At 34.2% G+C, this 14,659-nt stretch overlaps 2 protein-coding genes across 5 annotated transcripts; both read right to left on the reverse strand.

Annotated features, from left to right (window-relative positions):
- Positions 1-520: 520 nt before the first annotated feature.
- LOC135128425 (uncharacterized) lies at positions 521-13,322 on the reverse strand. Of its 4 annotated transcripts, none has more exons than XM_064055329.1 (4): positions 12,941-13,322; positions 6,548-7,124; positions 1,017-1,157; positions 521-964 (listed from the first exon to the last, which is right to left on the reverse strand). In XM_064055329.1, the coding sequence occupies exons 1-4, from the start codon at positions 13,231-13,233 to the stop codon at positions 668-670; spliced, it is 1,308 nt and encodes a 435-aa protein (XP_063911399.1). In that variant the 5' UTR covers positions 13,234-13,322; the 3' UTR covers positions 521-667. The 4 variants fall into 4 exon arrangements, with proteins under 4 accessions (XP_063911399.1, XP_063911401.1, XP_063911402.1 ...); XM_064055331.1 differs by lacking the exon at positions 12,941-13,322 and adding an exon at positions 7,216-7,395; XM_064055332.1 differs by lacking the exon at positions 1,017-1,157 and having other exon boundaries at positions 521-931.
- Positions 10,194-10,802, reverse strand: LOC135128424 (ribonuclease H-like). Its single transcript, XM_064055328.1, has 2 exons — positions 10,407-10,802; positions 10,194-10,354 (listed from the first exon to the last, which is right to left on the reverse strand). Exons 1-2 carry the CDS (start codon positions 10,792-10,794, stop codon positions 10,332-10,334), a joined length of 411 nt encoding a protein of 136 aa, XP_063911398.1. The 5' UTR covers positions 10,795-10,802; the 3' UTR covers positions 10,194-10,331.
- Positions 13,323-14,659: the final 1,337 nt, after the last annotated feature.

The raw sequence follows: 14,659 nt of genomic DNA on the forward strand, positions 1-14,659 counted from the left end.
GTGACGTCACAGAGTAACGTGGAAAATGAGGGGAGATAATCACAGTCTGTGATGGTCTAGAGATTGGGACGCCCACCCAGCACGCGGTAGCGTGGGTTCGAATCCTGCGGAGGTAGTGACATTTTTGCCCACTTTCATTGCAAGGTGTCTAAATTTCAGCCATTTGCCTTTATAAATAGATGTAAATTACCCGGGAGAAGCATCTTAAGCACACCTTGGGTGCATTATTCTATTCCACCAGTTGGAATTTGATTTGTTTTTTCAAATAATACACAAATTGTATTTTTTTAGAGAAAACTGATGAAAATTACGACACAGTTTGCCTGCGATTTAAAGCAATTTTAAATTAATAAATAATGTTCAATATAGTATACGAAAATGATCCAAATCCAAAGTAATTAGACTAGAATACAAGCTATTTTAGTTTTACCCCGGATGCACTTATACATTCGGGGTGTTTTCACTGACTCCAACGATGATGAGTACTTTTCGGGGTTTCAAATATGCTTTTTGAATACAGTTGCATATAATTTGATTTTTTGTTTCGTATTTGTGACGTGCGTATTTGTGTACATAAAAGTGAAATAAAATTATCATTATTATTCTTATCAAAACTATGCGGAATTACAATATAACAAACAACGTGTTTAATTGGTTATTCTAACTATCACTTGGAGCTAGACCAGTCCGAGAAACTTTGTCGGGGCGCTGGCGGAGGAGGGTCGTCTTGGTTGAAAGCGTCGCGACGCTTCGTTATCACCCTTTTGAGAATGTCAGCGACGCCGGTGTTTAGTAAAGCGTTTATGCAACTACTGCTTGACGACTGAGGTGTAGGTTTCAGCAGTTGTTGCTTCTGCTTCTGAATTTCTGTAGGATCCATTGCGTAGGAGTACGAACGCTCACGAGGTATGATGATTTCTTCCTTGGAGTTCTGGAAAAATTGCGTTATTCTCTTCATAGAATTCTGTAAAAATATGTCAGTTGGTTATGCAGCTCTTACAGTTTGGTACAATTACGGGAACTGAGTGGGGATCACTGAAGGACTTCATTTTCATAAAACGTTTTAACTTCTTAAGGCCTGGTTTCTCATCGCGTATCAGGTCTAAGTATTTTAAAAAATTGCGAATGTTTTCCAACAGTTCACAACTGACTGGCAACTAAAATAAAATTTTTATTGGATTATTATTATTAGTGTGGAGTGTCTTCATTTATGATAAAGTATTTGATTAATCTTATTATTATGATCATCACATTTACAGGTTTATAATTAAATAAAAAAAAGTTGACACAAATCCTACACATTTTATGGATAAAACTGGCCTAATTTATTATACTATTGTCTGTTTTGTGTCTTTTTATGTATTTCACTAAAGCTGACTGAATTTCATATCGTTATGTGTAAATAAACTATTGAGATCAATGACCCAAAATTGTTAAATAAAATGTGAAATTAACAAAAATGTAGTATTTTAGGTAGAGCGGAAATACTTTGAGAACAATGAACAAATCTTTCTTCGAAGTTTAACCTAACAATAATCTTTACCGTTAACTGTTTTTAAAAATCATTCATTTTTCATGTCTTTAAACAAATACTATAACTGTATCTGGGCAAGAAAAATAATATGGAAATATATTTTTTAGCACATCAAAACCTAAGTGACTAAATGTGACGAATCAACATATTCTTCTCGTACTATTTCCACTCTACGTTCTGTATGTAAAAAGTATTTCTGTAGCTGTGAAGTATCATCGTTACTATATATGAACTGGTTTTATATGAGTTTATAAAATATGGCTTAGGTAATACATTCGAGAGAGGTGAATATAACTTTACAGTTTTAATAGTTTTTTTACAATTATACAATGAATAGAAAGTAACTACGACTTAATTTTATTCATAATAATGTGTACAACTGATTCTTAATGTTGTAACATGAAAAAACTGTAATTAAAATAATCTACCTAACAATAAAATAGCTTGTTTTCAGAAGACGATGGATTACTGCTTAAGTTAAGTCATCCTTTTATTCTTCATGCTGAATGCTCTTTTTGCTTATATGAATACCTTTTTAAATGCTAGTTCTTTTGGTAGATTTTTAATAATCTGTTTAAATAATTTATGCAAAAATATGAAAAAATCCAGAAAAAATTAATTTAAGTTAGGACTCAAAAATTTATCAATAAGTGCAGAAATTAATAGAAGGACAATATGATGAGAAAAACAACTTATTTTTTTCAAAAATCAAAATAAAATGTCTGATTATTATATATTATTTCCAGATTTAATTTCGCGGCCCTATATCTTGAAAACGGAGAGAGATATTGAAATTATGTAACGTTGTTGTTTTTGGGTGGGTTAGTACATTGCAAATATAATCCATACTTTTTTAAATTACAACCTATATATTTTTTAACGCATTTTGGGAGATAACCAAATTACGATTACAATGAAATCACATATTATAGAGTTTACTTCATTTTTAGACGATAAAAAATTGGTCGAAAGTTTCTTCAACAGAACTTTCTTCGCCCCTGAAAGAACAACAAAACATATCCAGCTTTTTCGGAACTCCAATAAGTTGAAATAAAATTTGTACTTATATGTAATATTAAAGTAAATGTAAAGAAGCATGCTACGCGTATGTTCCAAATGAGTGTTTCCTTGACAAAATTTTGTGATGACACCATCAACTTTTCTTGGATAGGTGCAGTGTAATACTAATATGTAGTACCCTCCCAAATTTTTGGAGAAAAGGGAGTTCCTGTTTTAATCAATAAAGTAATTGACTCATTAATTTTTTTTGAGTCACCCTGTATAAGCAATTCTAAAAAATATGAATGCACTTATAAATCACAAATATAAATTCATCATCTTGTGCACATTTTAGGAGCGATTTATTAGGCAAAATTTTGAGATGAGGTCATATATCTTTTGATTAAAAATTTACCATGCTTACCATTCGGATTTGCAGATTCAAAATTAAATTACAAAATGTTGTTATATAATTTTGATTTTTTCTAAAAATCTGGATGTCTTGGGTAAAAACTAAACACGAATTCAGAAATTACAGGTGTGGGACTATGTTATTTCACACAATATAAAACCATGTTACTATGTATAATTTTGAGGTGACGACATCACATTCTTGGTGGGCTAGTGTTTTGCCATTTACATGATATTCGTAATATACATATAAAATTTGACAACATCGGTTCTGTAGGTTCGGAGATCATCTGTCTAACAAAAATCGAAAGAGACGGCGGGATAGACGGACGGGAACGGAAAATTGTCGTCTGATGGACTTCCTTAGCTTACGCTCGGGCAGTAAAAAATAAAATGTATAAGTATTAAAAAATTTAATTGTTTTTCCAGAAAGTTTAAAATAAAATGTGGACAATTTGGACATTTAAAAAAAAATGAATTTGAACCCGAATATTTGGAAAACCGCTCACCATATCGACTTTGGATTACATTCTCTGGTAGATGTATCATTTCTCTGTAAATAAACTTTTTTTCATAATTTTTTGCTGTCTAGTTTTTCCGGAATTCCCCTGAATGAATCCTTAAAAAATATATACCTATAGGATTGCTCCTAGATTTTCGATGTTCGTCTGCAATCTTTGCATGGGGCCGCGAACACGCTGTTTTGTGATTGAGGTGGTCGAAATCTAACATCCAGAGTTTATTATGGATTTTTAGACAACTTCTCCAAACCTTAATTTTTTCAATAACATCCCCGACATCAAATTTTTGACCTTTTTTCCGAGCACCGTCAAAAATTACCAAAACAATTTCCATTGTTAAGTTCGACCCATAGAAGTTTTTCACCGCTTTATTTCTTCGAAAATTTTTACCATTTTTCTAGAATGTTCAAAATATAATATGAACAATTTTGAGGAAATTAATAATTTTGACTGTGAATGCCAATATTTGCAAAACCGCTCGCCTATTGATCTTGGATTATTGTCTGTGATAGATATAACATTTCTTCGTAAACGAGATTTTTTTCATAATTTTTCACCCTTTAGCTTTTCCGGATTTGCCCTAAATGAATCCTTAGGAAAAATAAGATGGTTACCCCTGGATTTTCGATGTTTGTCTGCAATCTTTGCCTGGAGCCGTGAATACACTATGTTTTTTGATTTAGGTCGTCGAAACCTCAGAAATTTTCAGACAACTTTTCTAAAAGTTGAATTTTTCAGTACCACCCCCTATATGAAATTTTTGATCTGTTTTCCGAGCGCCGTATAAAATTACCAAAACAGTTTCTTTTGTTAATTTCGATCCATAGAAGTTGTTCATGGCTTTATTTCTTCGAAAAGTTTTACCATTTTTCTAGAATGTTCAAAATATAATATGAACAATTTTGAGGAAATTAATAATTTTGACTTTGAACCCCAATATTTGGAAAACCGCTCGCCTAGTGACCTTGGATTATGGTCTGTGATAGATATAACATTTCGCCGTAAACGAGATTTTTGTCATAATTTTTCACCCCTTAGTTTTTCCGGATTTGCCCTAAATGAGTCCTTAGGAAAAATAAGACGGTTACCCCTGGATTTTCGATGTTTGTCTGCAATCTTTGCCTGGAGCCGTCAATACGCTATGTTTTTTGATTTAGGTCGTCGAAACCTCAGGAATTTTCAGACAACTTCTCTAAAAGTTGAATTTTTCAGTACCACCCCCTATATGAAATTTTTGATCTTTTTTCCGAGCGCCGTCTAAAATTACCAAAACAGTTTCTGTTGTTAATTTCGCCCCATAGAAGTTGTTCATGGCTTTATTTCTTTGAAAATTTTTACCATTTTTCTAGAATGTTCAAAATATAATATGAACAATTTTGAGGAAATTAATAATTTTGACTTTGAACCCCAATATTTGGAAAACCGCTCGCCTAGTGATCTTGGATTATTGTCTGTGATAGATATAACATTTCTTCGTAAACGAGATTTTTTTCATAATTTTTCACCCTTTAGCTTTTCCGGATTTGCCCTAAATGAATCCTTAGGAAAAATAAGACGTTTGCCCCTGGATTTTCGGTGTTTGTCTGCAATCTTTGCCTGGAGCCGTGAATACGCTGTGTTTTTTGATTTAGGTCGTCGAAACCTCAGGAATTTTCAGACAACTTCTCTAAAAGTTGAATTTTTCAGTACCACCCCCTATATGAAATTTTTGATCTTTTTTCCGAGCGCCGTCTAAAATTACCAAATCAGTTTCTTTTGTTAATTTCGACCCATAGAATTTGTTCATGGCTTTATTTCTTCAAAATTTTTACCATTTTTCTAGAATGTTCAAAATATATAAAGTGAACAATTTTGAGGAAATTAATAATTTCGACTTTGAACCCCAATATTTGGAAAACCGCTCGCCTAGTGACCTTGGATTATGGTCTGTGATAGATAAAACATTTCGCCGTAAACGAGATTTTTTTCATAATTTTTCACCCCTTAGCTTTTCCGGATTTGCCCTAAATGAATCCTTAAGAAAAATAAGACGGTTACCCCTGGATTTTCGATGTTTGTCTGCAATCTTTGCCTGGAGCCGTGAATACGCTACGTTTTTTTATTTAGGTCGTCGAAACCTCAGGAATTTTCAGACAACTTCTCTAAAAGTTGAATTTTTCAGTACCACCCCTTATATGAAATTTTTGATCTGTTTTCCGAGCGCCGTCTAAAATTACCAAAACAGTTTCTTTTGTTAATTTCGACCCATAGAAGTTGTTCATGGCTTTATTTCTTCGAAAATTTTTACCATTTTTGTAGAATGTTCAAAATATAATATGAACAATTTTGAGGAAATTAATAATTTTGACTTTAAACCCCATTATTTGGAAAACCGCTCGCCTAGTGACCTTGGATTATGGTCTGTGATAGATAAAACATTTCGCCGTAAACAAGATTTTTTTCATAATTTTTCACCCCTTAATTTTTCCGGATTTGCCCTAAATGAATCCTTAGGAAAAATAAGACGGTTACCCCTGGATTTTCGATGTTTGTCTGCAATCTTTGCCTGAAGCCGTGAATACGCTATGTTTTTTGATTTAGGTCGTCGAAACCTCAGGAATTTTCAGACAACTTCTCTAAAAGTTGAATTTTTCAGTACCACCCCTTATATGAAATTTTTGATCTTTTTTCCGAGTGCCGTCTAAAATTACCAAAACAATTTCTTTGTTAATTTTGACTTGTAGAAGTTTTTCACGGCTTTATTTCTTCGAAAATTTCTACCTATTAGGAAATTCTAGCAAATATTTGCCAAAAATTATAAACCAAAACCACAGTACCGAAAAGTTTGAAAACTGTTGTTAAATACGATACTACAGTTCAAAATTAATTTGTTAAATCTCCTAGATTTTATTGAGTTAATAAAATAAAAATATCACACAATATGTTCTAGTGAGTTCAATCACTATTATTGATTATTGCATATTTAAGAAAAGGATACAAAAATACTAAGGTATTAGAACTACAGGAAAGTGCCAACAATTATTAGAGTATTAGTGAAAAAAATGTCTTAAAAAAAATGCTCAAATTTACTACATCAACTTACTTGCAACGAGTACGGTTGTGAGTAATACGAATCATTTTTCGAATCATCGTACTCTTCTGCCCTCTTCAGTCCGTTTTGAAGTATCTCCGTAATTCTTTGCGAGCACTTGATGATTTCATTTACCTCATCTACCGACAGCATCACCTGTTCATTGGCCGTCTTCTCCGTAAACTCGCGCTGCGTACTGCACGTGCTCTTAGCGTCTGAGAGTTCGTCACCAGTACGATCCTCGTTCGAAGTACTCAGATAAGGACTCGACAAGTACCGACTCCTCGCACTGTTATAATTTAACCAGAAATTGTTCCACTCACCAACTTTATTGTCCACGTCTGTTACCTCCGCGGTACTTGTCGCACTACCGAAATACTCGCTATTGACGCTTTCGATCCAACTTAAATAACTCGAACCGGGACTCATTAATGTTTTTTCGTCTTTGGTATCGGTAGTACTGCGAACGGCGTAGTCGGTGCAGTCGGATGAAGACGACTCCATGGAGCTGCATTCTCGGCTAGGGTAAAGCGACGCTGCGGAGAAGGAGCTCTTGGTCTTGTACTCAGAAATTGATTCGAGGCTGAGTCTGTTGGATAGATGAAAACAGATTATATTCTAGTAAATTTTAAGTTTTTAGAGGTGGGTATCAGTGTTAATAAATATTTTAATCGCATTACGTTTGCCTTACTGTAGTTTCTGTTGCAATGGAATCTGCCAGTGCTAATTTCAAACAATTTATGCGTAATGAACCTTCACTTTTAGACGTTATTATGAAGTGGTTAATGTCGTGTTGTATCATTGTGATGAACCTCTACAAGAATTTACTTTTTTTTTCAAAAATGTCAAACATACAGTGATTTGTGTCATGATGTCAACTTGACGCTAAGAATTTTGTCTGGAATGGTGTAGGACATTTTTGTTCATCACTAGGTGGCGTAGTGTCTTTTAAACTGATGAAGTGGATCTGTTATTATTTTTACAAATTTATCTGGCCCGGAAATGGAAAGAGAGGAACTTGTCCTTTGTGCTAGACAAGGATAATACGAGAATAATAATTACTTTAACATATTGTTACGAAATAAACCCATACGCCGCCTTGGTAGGACGCCTATGGGTTTTTTATTATGTGCGGCGAAGATGGATGACTCATCATCGGTGACGGCAGCCGGACGGCGTTCGCTAAAGAAGCGGAAGTCACGATGTGAACGAGGAGGATTGAATCAGCGAGTCGAGTCCAGTGAATGGATTCAGTCAAGTTGCGCCGGAATTATTTGGTACATAATCGCTGTGTAAATTAGAAGTGTAAATTTGAATTACTAAGAAATAAATTGTTGAGTTTACCCATCGATTTTAAATACCCGTTTAACGTAACAATATGTTTGGGACCAATCAAAACTATAAAAAATGCAGTCTAATGACACGTATATAGCCACAAAAAAATGTAGGAAGCACAGACATATCTTTCTGTTTCAAATATTCACTGAATGCCACGCATGTGAGATCTATTCACATTAGTGTCCTTTATGTATACTAGATATTATACAGGGTTATTATAAATGGTTCTTCATCGTAGGTGGCTTAAACAAAAGCGGATAGAGGTAAACAGATAGATCGAAACTTTTTTAAGACACATTTATAATAACCCTGTATATGTACTACCTTTTTTAAGGTGTGGCGATGTATGTATGAATAATAGAAAAGTCCTTAGTTGTATTGTACAATTATTTACAAAAGGCGCCTATATGTGTACTTTTACGTATATTTTATCGAAAAAAGTCCTCCAGTAGGCGAAAATAGTATATTATTAGCCAAGGTTGCAGAGCCAAGCATTCTAGACCGAGCGCAAATTAGAACCCGAGACGCGCAGCGTCGAGGGCTCTGAAGCGCGAGGTCTAGAAGTGGCTTTGCAACCGTGGTTAATATACTATTTTTTTCACTAGTAGAAACCATAAGACAATAAACTGCAAAAATAAACGTTCAATTTTTTGACGCAACATGATTTTGTTTTGATTTCTAATCAAACTTAATCTAAATCTTCAATACAAAGAAAACCGTTTATACTTGTCCCTGAGTTAATCATTTTATCTTCTACCGTCTACCAACTACCATGCGTATACTCAAGTAATGTTTGTAGCACACATTTGTTCATTTTTTAAGAAATAATCACATCAAACATTGCATACATAACCTCAATTTTTCTTTTTGAACCGGTGGTCGCAAAAGTTGAATTTGCTACCACTAAATGAGTCGACATTTGCATGCGTCATGGCTGCTAGTGAAAAAAATTTATTTTTAAAATAATGATGTCGTTAACACCAAAGTGTCGCTTGTTGAATTTCATCATTACGGTCAAATAACTGTCAAATAAAATGTCTAATAGGTCAATACCAACATCTTTTTTTTTTAATAAATTTTATATTATCTCATGTATAAAACAGAAGTTCTGTACTACTGATTTTTGATAATTATATTTTTTTAATTAATTTTTTTATTGATTATTATTAAATATACGAGAGCGCGACAATACTGTATTCTTAATATTCGGGAAAATGGGGTGAACCGTTCTTGATTTGATGAATAAAAAAATAATTCGAAATGTTCGGACTGAGTTCAAATTCAGATCTTCCATTTTCTAAAACGGGAAATCAAGGTGGATTCATAGACCACAAAAACAGGAGACATTTCTTTATAAAATTTTAGTAATCTTAACTGCGCAAAATGTTGAGAGGACGTCATAAAATTGTTGGTGGGGGATGATTAAACAAATTTTGGTTAACGCTTTACTATCTGCACGGTATACCTAATAAATATATAGGTGAGGTAAATTTTTAGCTATTTAGTGTTCTGTTTTTAACGTGTAACACACAATTTAGTTTTTTAATGAAATATCCTATATATTTTTAGATATTTTGATTGATCTCTTTTTAGACTTTACAAACATAGTTTATTTTTGAAATTCTGATGCGACGTCGCCACGTTATTTCGATTTTATTGAATTTTTTTGGCAACAGAAAAGCTCATGAAAAAAATAGCCTTTGGGTTTTTTTTTAATCTGAGTTACAACATTTTGTGGACAGATCAGTAACGGTACATCAGTTTTTCCAAATAGAACACCGTATATTGTACTAAAGCAGTCTATTTTAATTTTTGGTCTCAACATATGTTAATCGACATATTAGAAGAATAAGAACAAAAATGTAGTAAGATATAGCAATAAAATACATGGAGTTATATTTGAAAAGTTTAAAGTCGTAGATTTTTTCTTCCACAAAATATGCTAACACAAATTTTAAAAATAATCCTATTGTACATTTTTTTGTGATTCCTATTGCCAAAAAATTCAAAACAATTGGAATAACGTGGCAACGTCGCATCAGAATTTCAAAAATAAACTGTGGTTATAAAACCTAGGAAGAGGCTATTCTGGATTCTGGATTCTGGATTCTTAATTTATGGGGGCTGACCGTAGCCAGCCGGCACTTAGGCCTCGCCTTTGGGCCCATTGTACCTTCCCCAAGTCCATATCAGGGTGTTTTCCCGCTCCTCTACTCGTCAAGCCACCCAACTGCTTGAATGTACTTGAGTAATGCAGAGGGTGGAAACTCCCTGATATTTGCCATACTAGGCCAGACGTCCCCTAGTATGGATTCCCTGTAGGAGGCTAGGGCTGGACACTCACGAAGAATGTGCTCAGCTGTTTCCTCTTCTTCATTGCATCCACGACAGATTGGGTCTGTTACCACCCCTATCGTATGTAGATGTTTGTTAAACTGGTAATGTCCCGTAAGGAATCCTACCAGTTTACGCAGTTTGTCCCTTGAAAGTGAGAGATAAAATTTCGTCAACTTACGGTCTGGTGTCGCCATACAAGCTCTACTATGCCGACAGCTGCTCAACTTCACCCATATCTGCTCATGGCGTCTCTGGGTATATTGCTTTACGAGTTCGTTCGAGAGGGCGACCGAAGGCGTGATTGCCGGTTCAGGTCCCCAGAAGGGCATGCGCGCGGCTCGCTTCGCCATCTCATCTGCCCTCTCGTTTCCTTCGTTGCCACTGTGTCCTTTGATCCAACAAAGTTCCACACTATTCCTCTGCGTTACATACTTTAGCGTTTGTCTGCACTCCCAAACCAGCCCGGATCGAACCATACAGCTGTCCAGGGCTAGTAGTGCAGACTTGCTGTCAGTAAGTATGCGTATTGATTTGTTGCCGATTTCACGTTCAGCAATGATTCTAGCTCCCAGCATTATTCCCATCAGTTCTGTTTGTAAGACAGACGTGTGGGTGCCGAGAGGTACACTGATTTGTGCGTTCAGTTGTTCGGAGTAGATGCCGGCTCCTGAACCACTATCTGTTTTGGCACCATCGACATAGATATCTATGTCGGCTCGTCTAGGAAGAGGCTAAGAGAATAAATAAAAATATACAGGGTATTTCATTAAAAAAAAATAATTTTTGGGTTACTTCTTAAAAAGAGAACATTTTATATACTATATAATATATATAGTTAAAAATAATTTTGTATCGTTTTCAATGAACCGTTTAACTTTGGTCTTTGACTTTTTTCTCGACACAGACGAGAGATAGACAGAACACACACAGAGAGAAACGGTAGACCCATTTTTCGTACTATAGGCATCATGAAATGTCAAGAAAACATGAATGTAACTAGTCGCTCGATAGACCCAATGTCATTCAGGAAATAATACATATAAATTTGAGAATATAATTCATGGATCACATGACCCCATTTCTTCCAATAGAGTTTGTCCATGCCCTTAGTTACATGTCTATCACAGCGATAATAATTTTATTGCCTTATTGTGGTCTGTTGCTACCTAAATTTTAAAACTGTCAAATTTGACAAATTTTAGAATTTCATAAATTTTTTTGTCTATTATGGCTTGCCAACGTTGGGGGCAAGCTCAAAACGACGAAATCAATTCTATGATCAAAAAATATGTTCATTTATTATATTCTCATGTTGAATATAACTCGTGATACGATTAATAATCGAAGATATGGCTCGTGAAACCGAAGCAGCACATTCAACTCGTGCTTCGCACTCGTTGAATCTGCAGCTCGGTTTCACTCGAAATATTATCGATAATAATCATATCACTTGTTATATTATAATTGACAACAATAGGCCCATTAGTTTTGGAGATTCTCTGTCTATTGAATATCGGAATAGACGACAGACTCTAGGGGCCATCAAACGTTGGGAAAACATGAAAGTAGAAATTCGCCAATCGGATCACCGCTCGGGAAGTGAAAATTTAGACCTACTTAACTTTTGAGATGACTTTATCAAATTTTTAATGGAGGCGAACAGTAAAATTTTTGTTTGCGTTTTGCTTTTCAAATACATTTTGTAGCAGACAGGTCGACAAAAAGGCACACTGGAGAAATTTCGAATCCTTCAATTTTTTTTTGATATGTCGAGGAAACATGAAATTTGAAATTCAAAAATCCGTATACTTAAAAATTCAAAAATATGAGTGGAATAATAAACTACGCCCATAAGTGCATACTGTGTTACATATTTTAAATAGGATTATTACTTAGCAAATTTTGAGGTGATGTCATCAAAATTTTGATGTGGATCGATAAACGACTTATGGCCCTAGCGATTTATCGGCTGATGATAGCCTCAAAGCAAGTGTAGAATTACAGAACAATTTATTTGGCAGAAGATAAACTGTAACACTGTGTTGTATAATTTTTTTCCAAAAATTGGAAGGTATAATATATAATATTTTGCACAACATTATAGATAAAATTTATTTAGTAAAATTTTTGAAATAATGTCATAAAATTTTTAAAGGGATAAAGATATAAATTTGTACTTAGTTATTTACGATAACTTTAAAATTTTTGCAACATTTTAGACCAGTTGGTATTCAAATTAATTTTCTTTCACCGTTGTGAATTGTTTAACCAAAAACTTGCTGTTAATAAAAAAAAAGGGATGGATTAATAGACCAGAAATACAGAAGTATTTTATTTTATAGGTGTTCATAAATTATTATTGTATCAAGGGTGGCTTTGGAATGTCTTGGGTTAATTATTTTGTCGCCTTGTTACCACAGTGGGGCATTTTTTGACATTTCAAAGACGTCCTTGATCCAGAATGATTTAAGGCCACACTATACAAAAATACAAAATTTTGTAACGACGTCATCAATTTGTTGGTGGGGATAAACAAAGTTTAGTTTTGTATATTTTAAGACATAATTATTTTAAAGTATACAAAAAATTCAGCAATAATCGGACTACTCACTTTAGAAATTACGTGTCTAATAAAATCTCCAACAATATAATAGACAGACGACATTTTGTGTTTTTGAAAAAACTGACACATGTGATAGTGATTCACTAGTCTCTAACGTGTGTACTGACCTGTATGTACTGTCCAAGGATTTCCGATACCTCTCTGGAGCTGGATGCAGCTCCGGACTAGTTCTGGGCGACTTGGTCTGCTGCAATTCACTATCATCCCCATTAACACTGACTTCTTTTTCAATTTTTTTGGAAGCTCTTCGCACAGTTCCAGTGCGACTGAACACCGGCGCTGCAGATCCGAACAGAGTTAAGTCGGTGAAATCATTACTATCCCTCATCATCAGTGCTTGGTTTGGTGAACTGCTGGATGACTCCGAGAGGGAATTTCTGGTACTGCCGTTGTGTGACATAGTACGCACACTTTAACATTTATCACACTTTTGATTTTTTGTATATTTGTATGTTTTTATTTTCACTTGAAAATTTTGAGTTTATTCTTCCAACGGGTGATTCACTGAAACTAAGGGCTAGCAGCAGGTGTGTGATCACGCTTGAAAAGGTGCGAGTCTCCATGCCAACGATTAACCAACGCAAATCTTTACGAATCGTTGGGTATTTAATCATTGTTAAATCAATAGGAGGGTTAATGTGGTGATGAGCTTGGTCTTTTAACAGCGTGGAGGGTGGTCGTGGTGGTGTGACAGAAATAGAGCAGGTTCTTGAGCTTTTTAACTACTGAGGGGTATAAGGTGTAGAGGGATTTTTGAAAGGTAAAATGAAAGTTAAATAGACTGTTATTAATATATTTTTTATGCTGTCGTGTTACGCGTGCAAGAGGTTTTCAGAAAGGGGTTGAAACTTTATTACGAACTTCATATACCTATTAAAATTTATCTATGGCTATCAAAGACGAATTCTTCAAATGTTGAAACCTTTAAAATGTTGTTTGATGTGCTTCAAGAAATTCAGTTTGTAGTTATAGTAGAGAGCAGTTAACCAGATGTTGAGGAATAAACGTGCTTTCAAGGTGTCATGGTGGCATTCGGATCACCCTATGATCAGTGATCAGTTGATCACATACAAGATTTAAATGTTAATCACTGTAGAATTCCAGTCACTAATTGTTGAGTACATATGTCAAATATTGATTCCACATTGATCAAAATCTTTTTGGTCCTTGGAGCAGTATATGAATTAAATTGTTTTCATTGATTCATCAATTTTTTGAATTTACGAACCGGATTGCATAGTGAATATATTTTTTATTCTTCGAGCCGGATCGTAGAATTTCTTAGGGATGGCAACGCAGACAAAATTGTTCACTAAGAATTAAAGCAATAAAACTGGAAGTTGTTTTCAGAAAAGTTCCAAAACTTTTTTGTCTCGAAAATTTTTTGTATTCGGGTTTACTTAAAAATGTATTTTTTTTTGTTCATTTGCAGATTCTTTAAATTTGTTTTATGCGAAGCGATAATATTACTTTGTTGGTTGCCTATATTAACACACTGTATTTCTGTTCTATAAGTTTCTATTTTTGATTAAAATAAAAATAACATTCTATAATAAAATTATTCTATACTAAACAAATTATGATCATCAACATGTTTGCATATAACACTAAAATCCATTGTGGTGCCGAAAATGTCATAAATGAGTAAGATATTAGAGTACATTCATATATCTACCACTTAGTTCCCTCGTGGTAGTGAAAGTTTTCAGAATTTATACAATTTTTGTTAGGGTGGAAGTAGTTTATAGTTTACACCACAATATACCGTGTGATCGAAAATAAAAGGAATTAGAGTTGAATGTGGAATTTGTTGTATAGGTGTATAG

This window comes from Zophobas morio, unplaced genomic scaffold, assembly GCF_036711695.1.
Source record: "Zophobas morio isolate AGI-343-1 ecotype UQ-CSIRO unplaced genomic scaffold, CSIRO_AGI_Zmor_V1 ptg000012l, whole genome shotgun sequence".
In the NCBI taxonomy this organism is placed as follows: domain Eukaryota; kingdom Metazoa; phylum Arthropoda; class Insecta; order Coleoptera; family Tenebrionidae; genus Zophobas; species Zophobas morio.

What these genes read in the sequence shown, in the direction of transcription:
- LOC135128424 (XM_064055328.1), bottom strand. Translation starts at nt 10,794, where the DNA reads ATGGGAATAATGCTGGGAGCTAGAATCATTGCTGAACGTGAAATCGGC. An exon ending in CTGTCGGCATAGTAGAGCTT is followed by an intron (nt 10,355 to 10,406) that starts GTATGGCGACAC and finishes CTCACTTTCAAG; the next exon opens with GGACAAACTGCGTAAACTGG.
- LOC135128425 (XM_064055329.1), bottom strand. Translation starts at nt 13,233, where the DNA reads ATGTCACACAACGGCAGTACCAGAAATTCCCTCTCGGAGTCATCCAGC. An exon ending in TCCTTGGACAGTACATACAG is followed by an intron (nt 7,125 to 12,940) that starts GTCAGTACACAC and finishes TCTATCCAACAG; the next exon opens with ACTCAGCCTCGAATCAATTT. An exon ending in CACAACCGTACTCGTTGCAA is followed by an intron (nt 1,158 to 6,547) that starts GTAAGTTGATGT and finishes ATTTTATTTTAG; the next exon opens with TTGCCAGTCAGTTGTGAACT.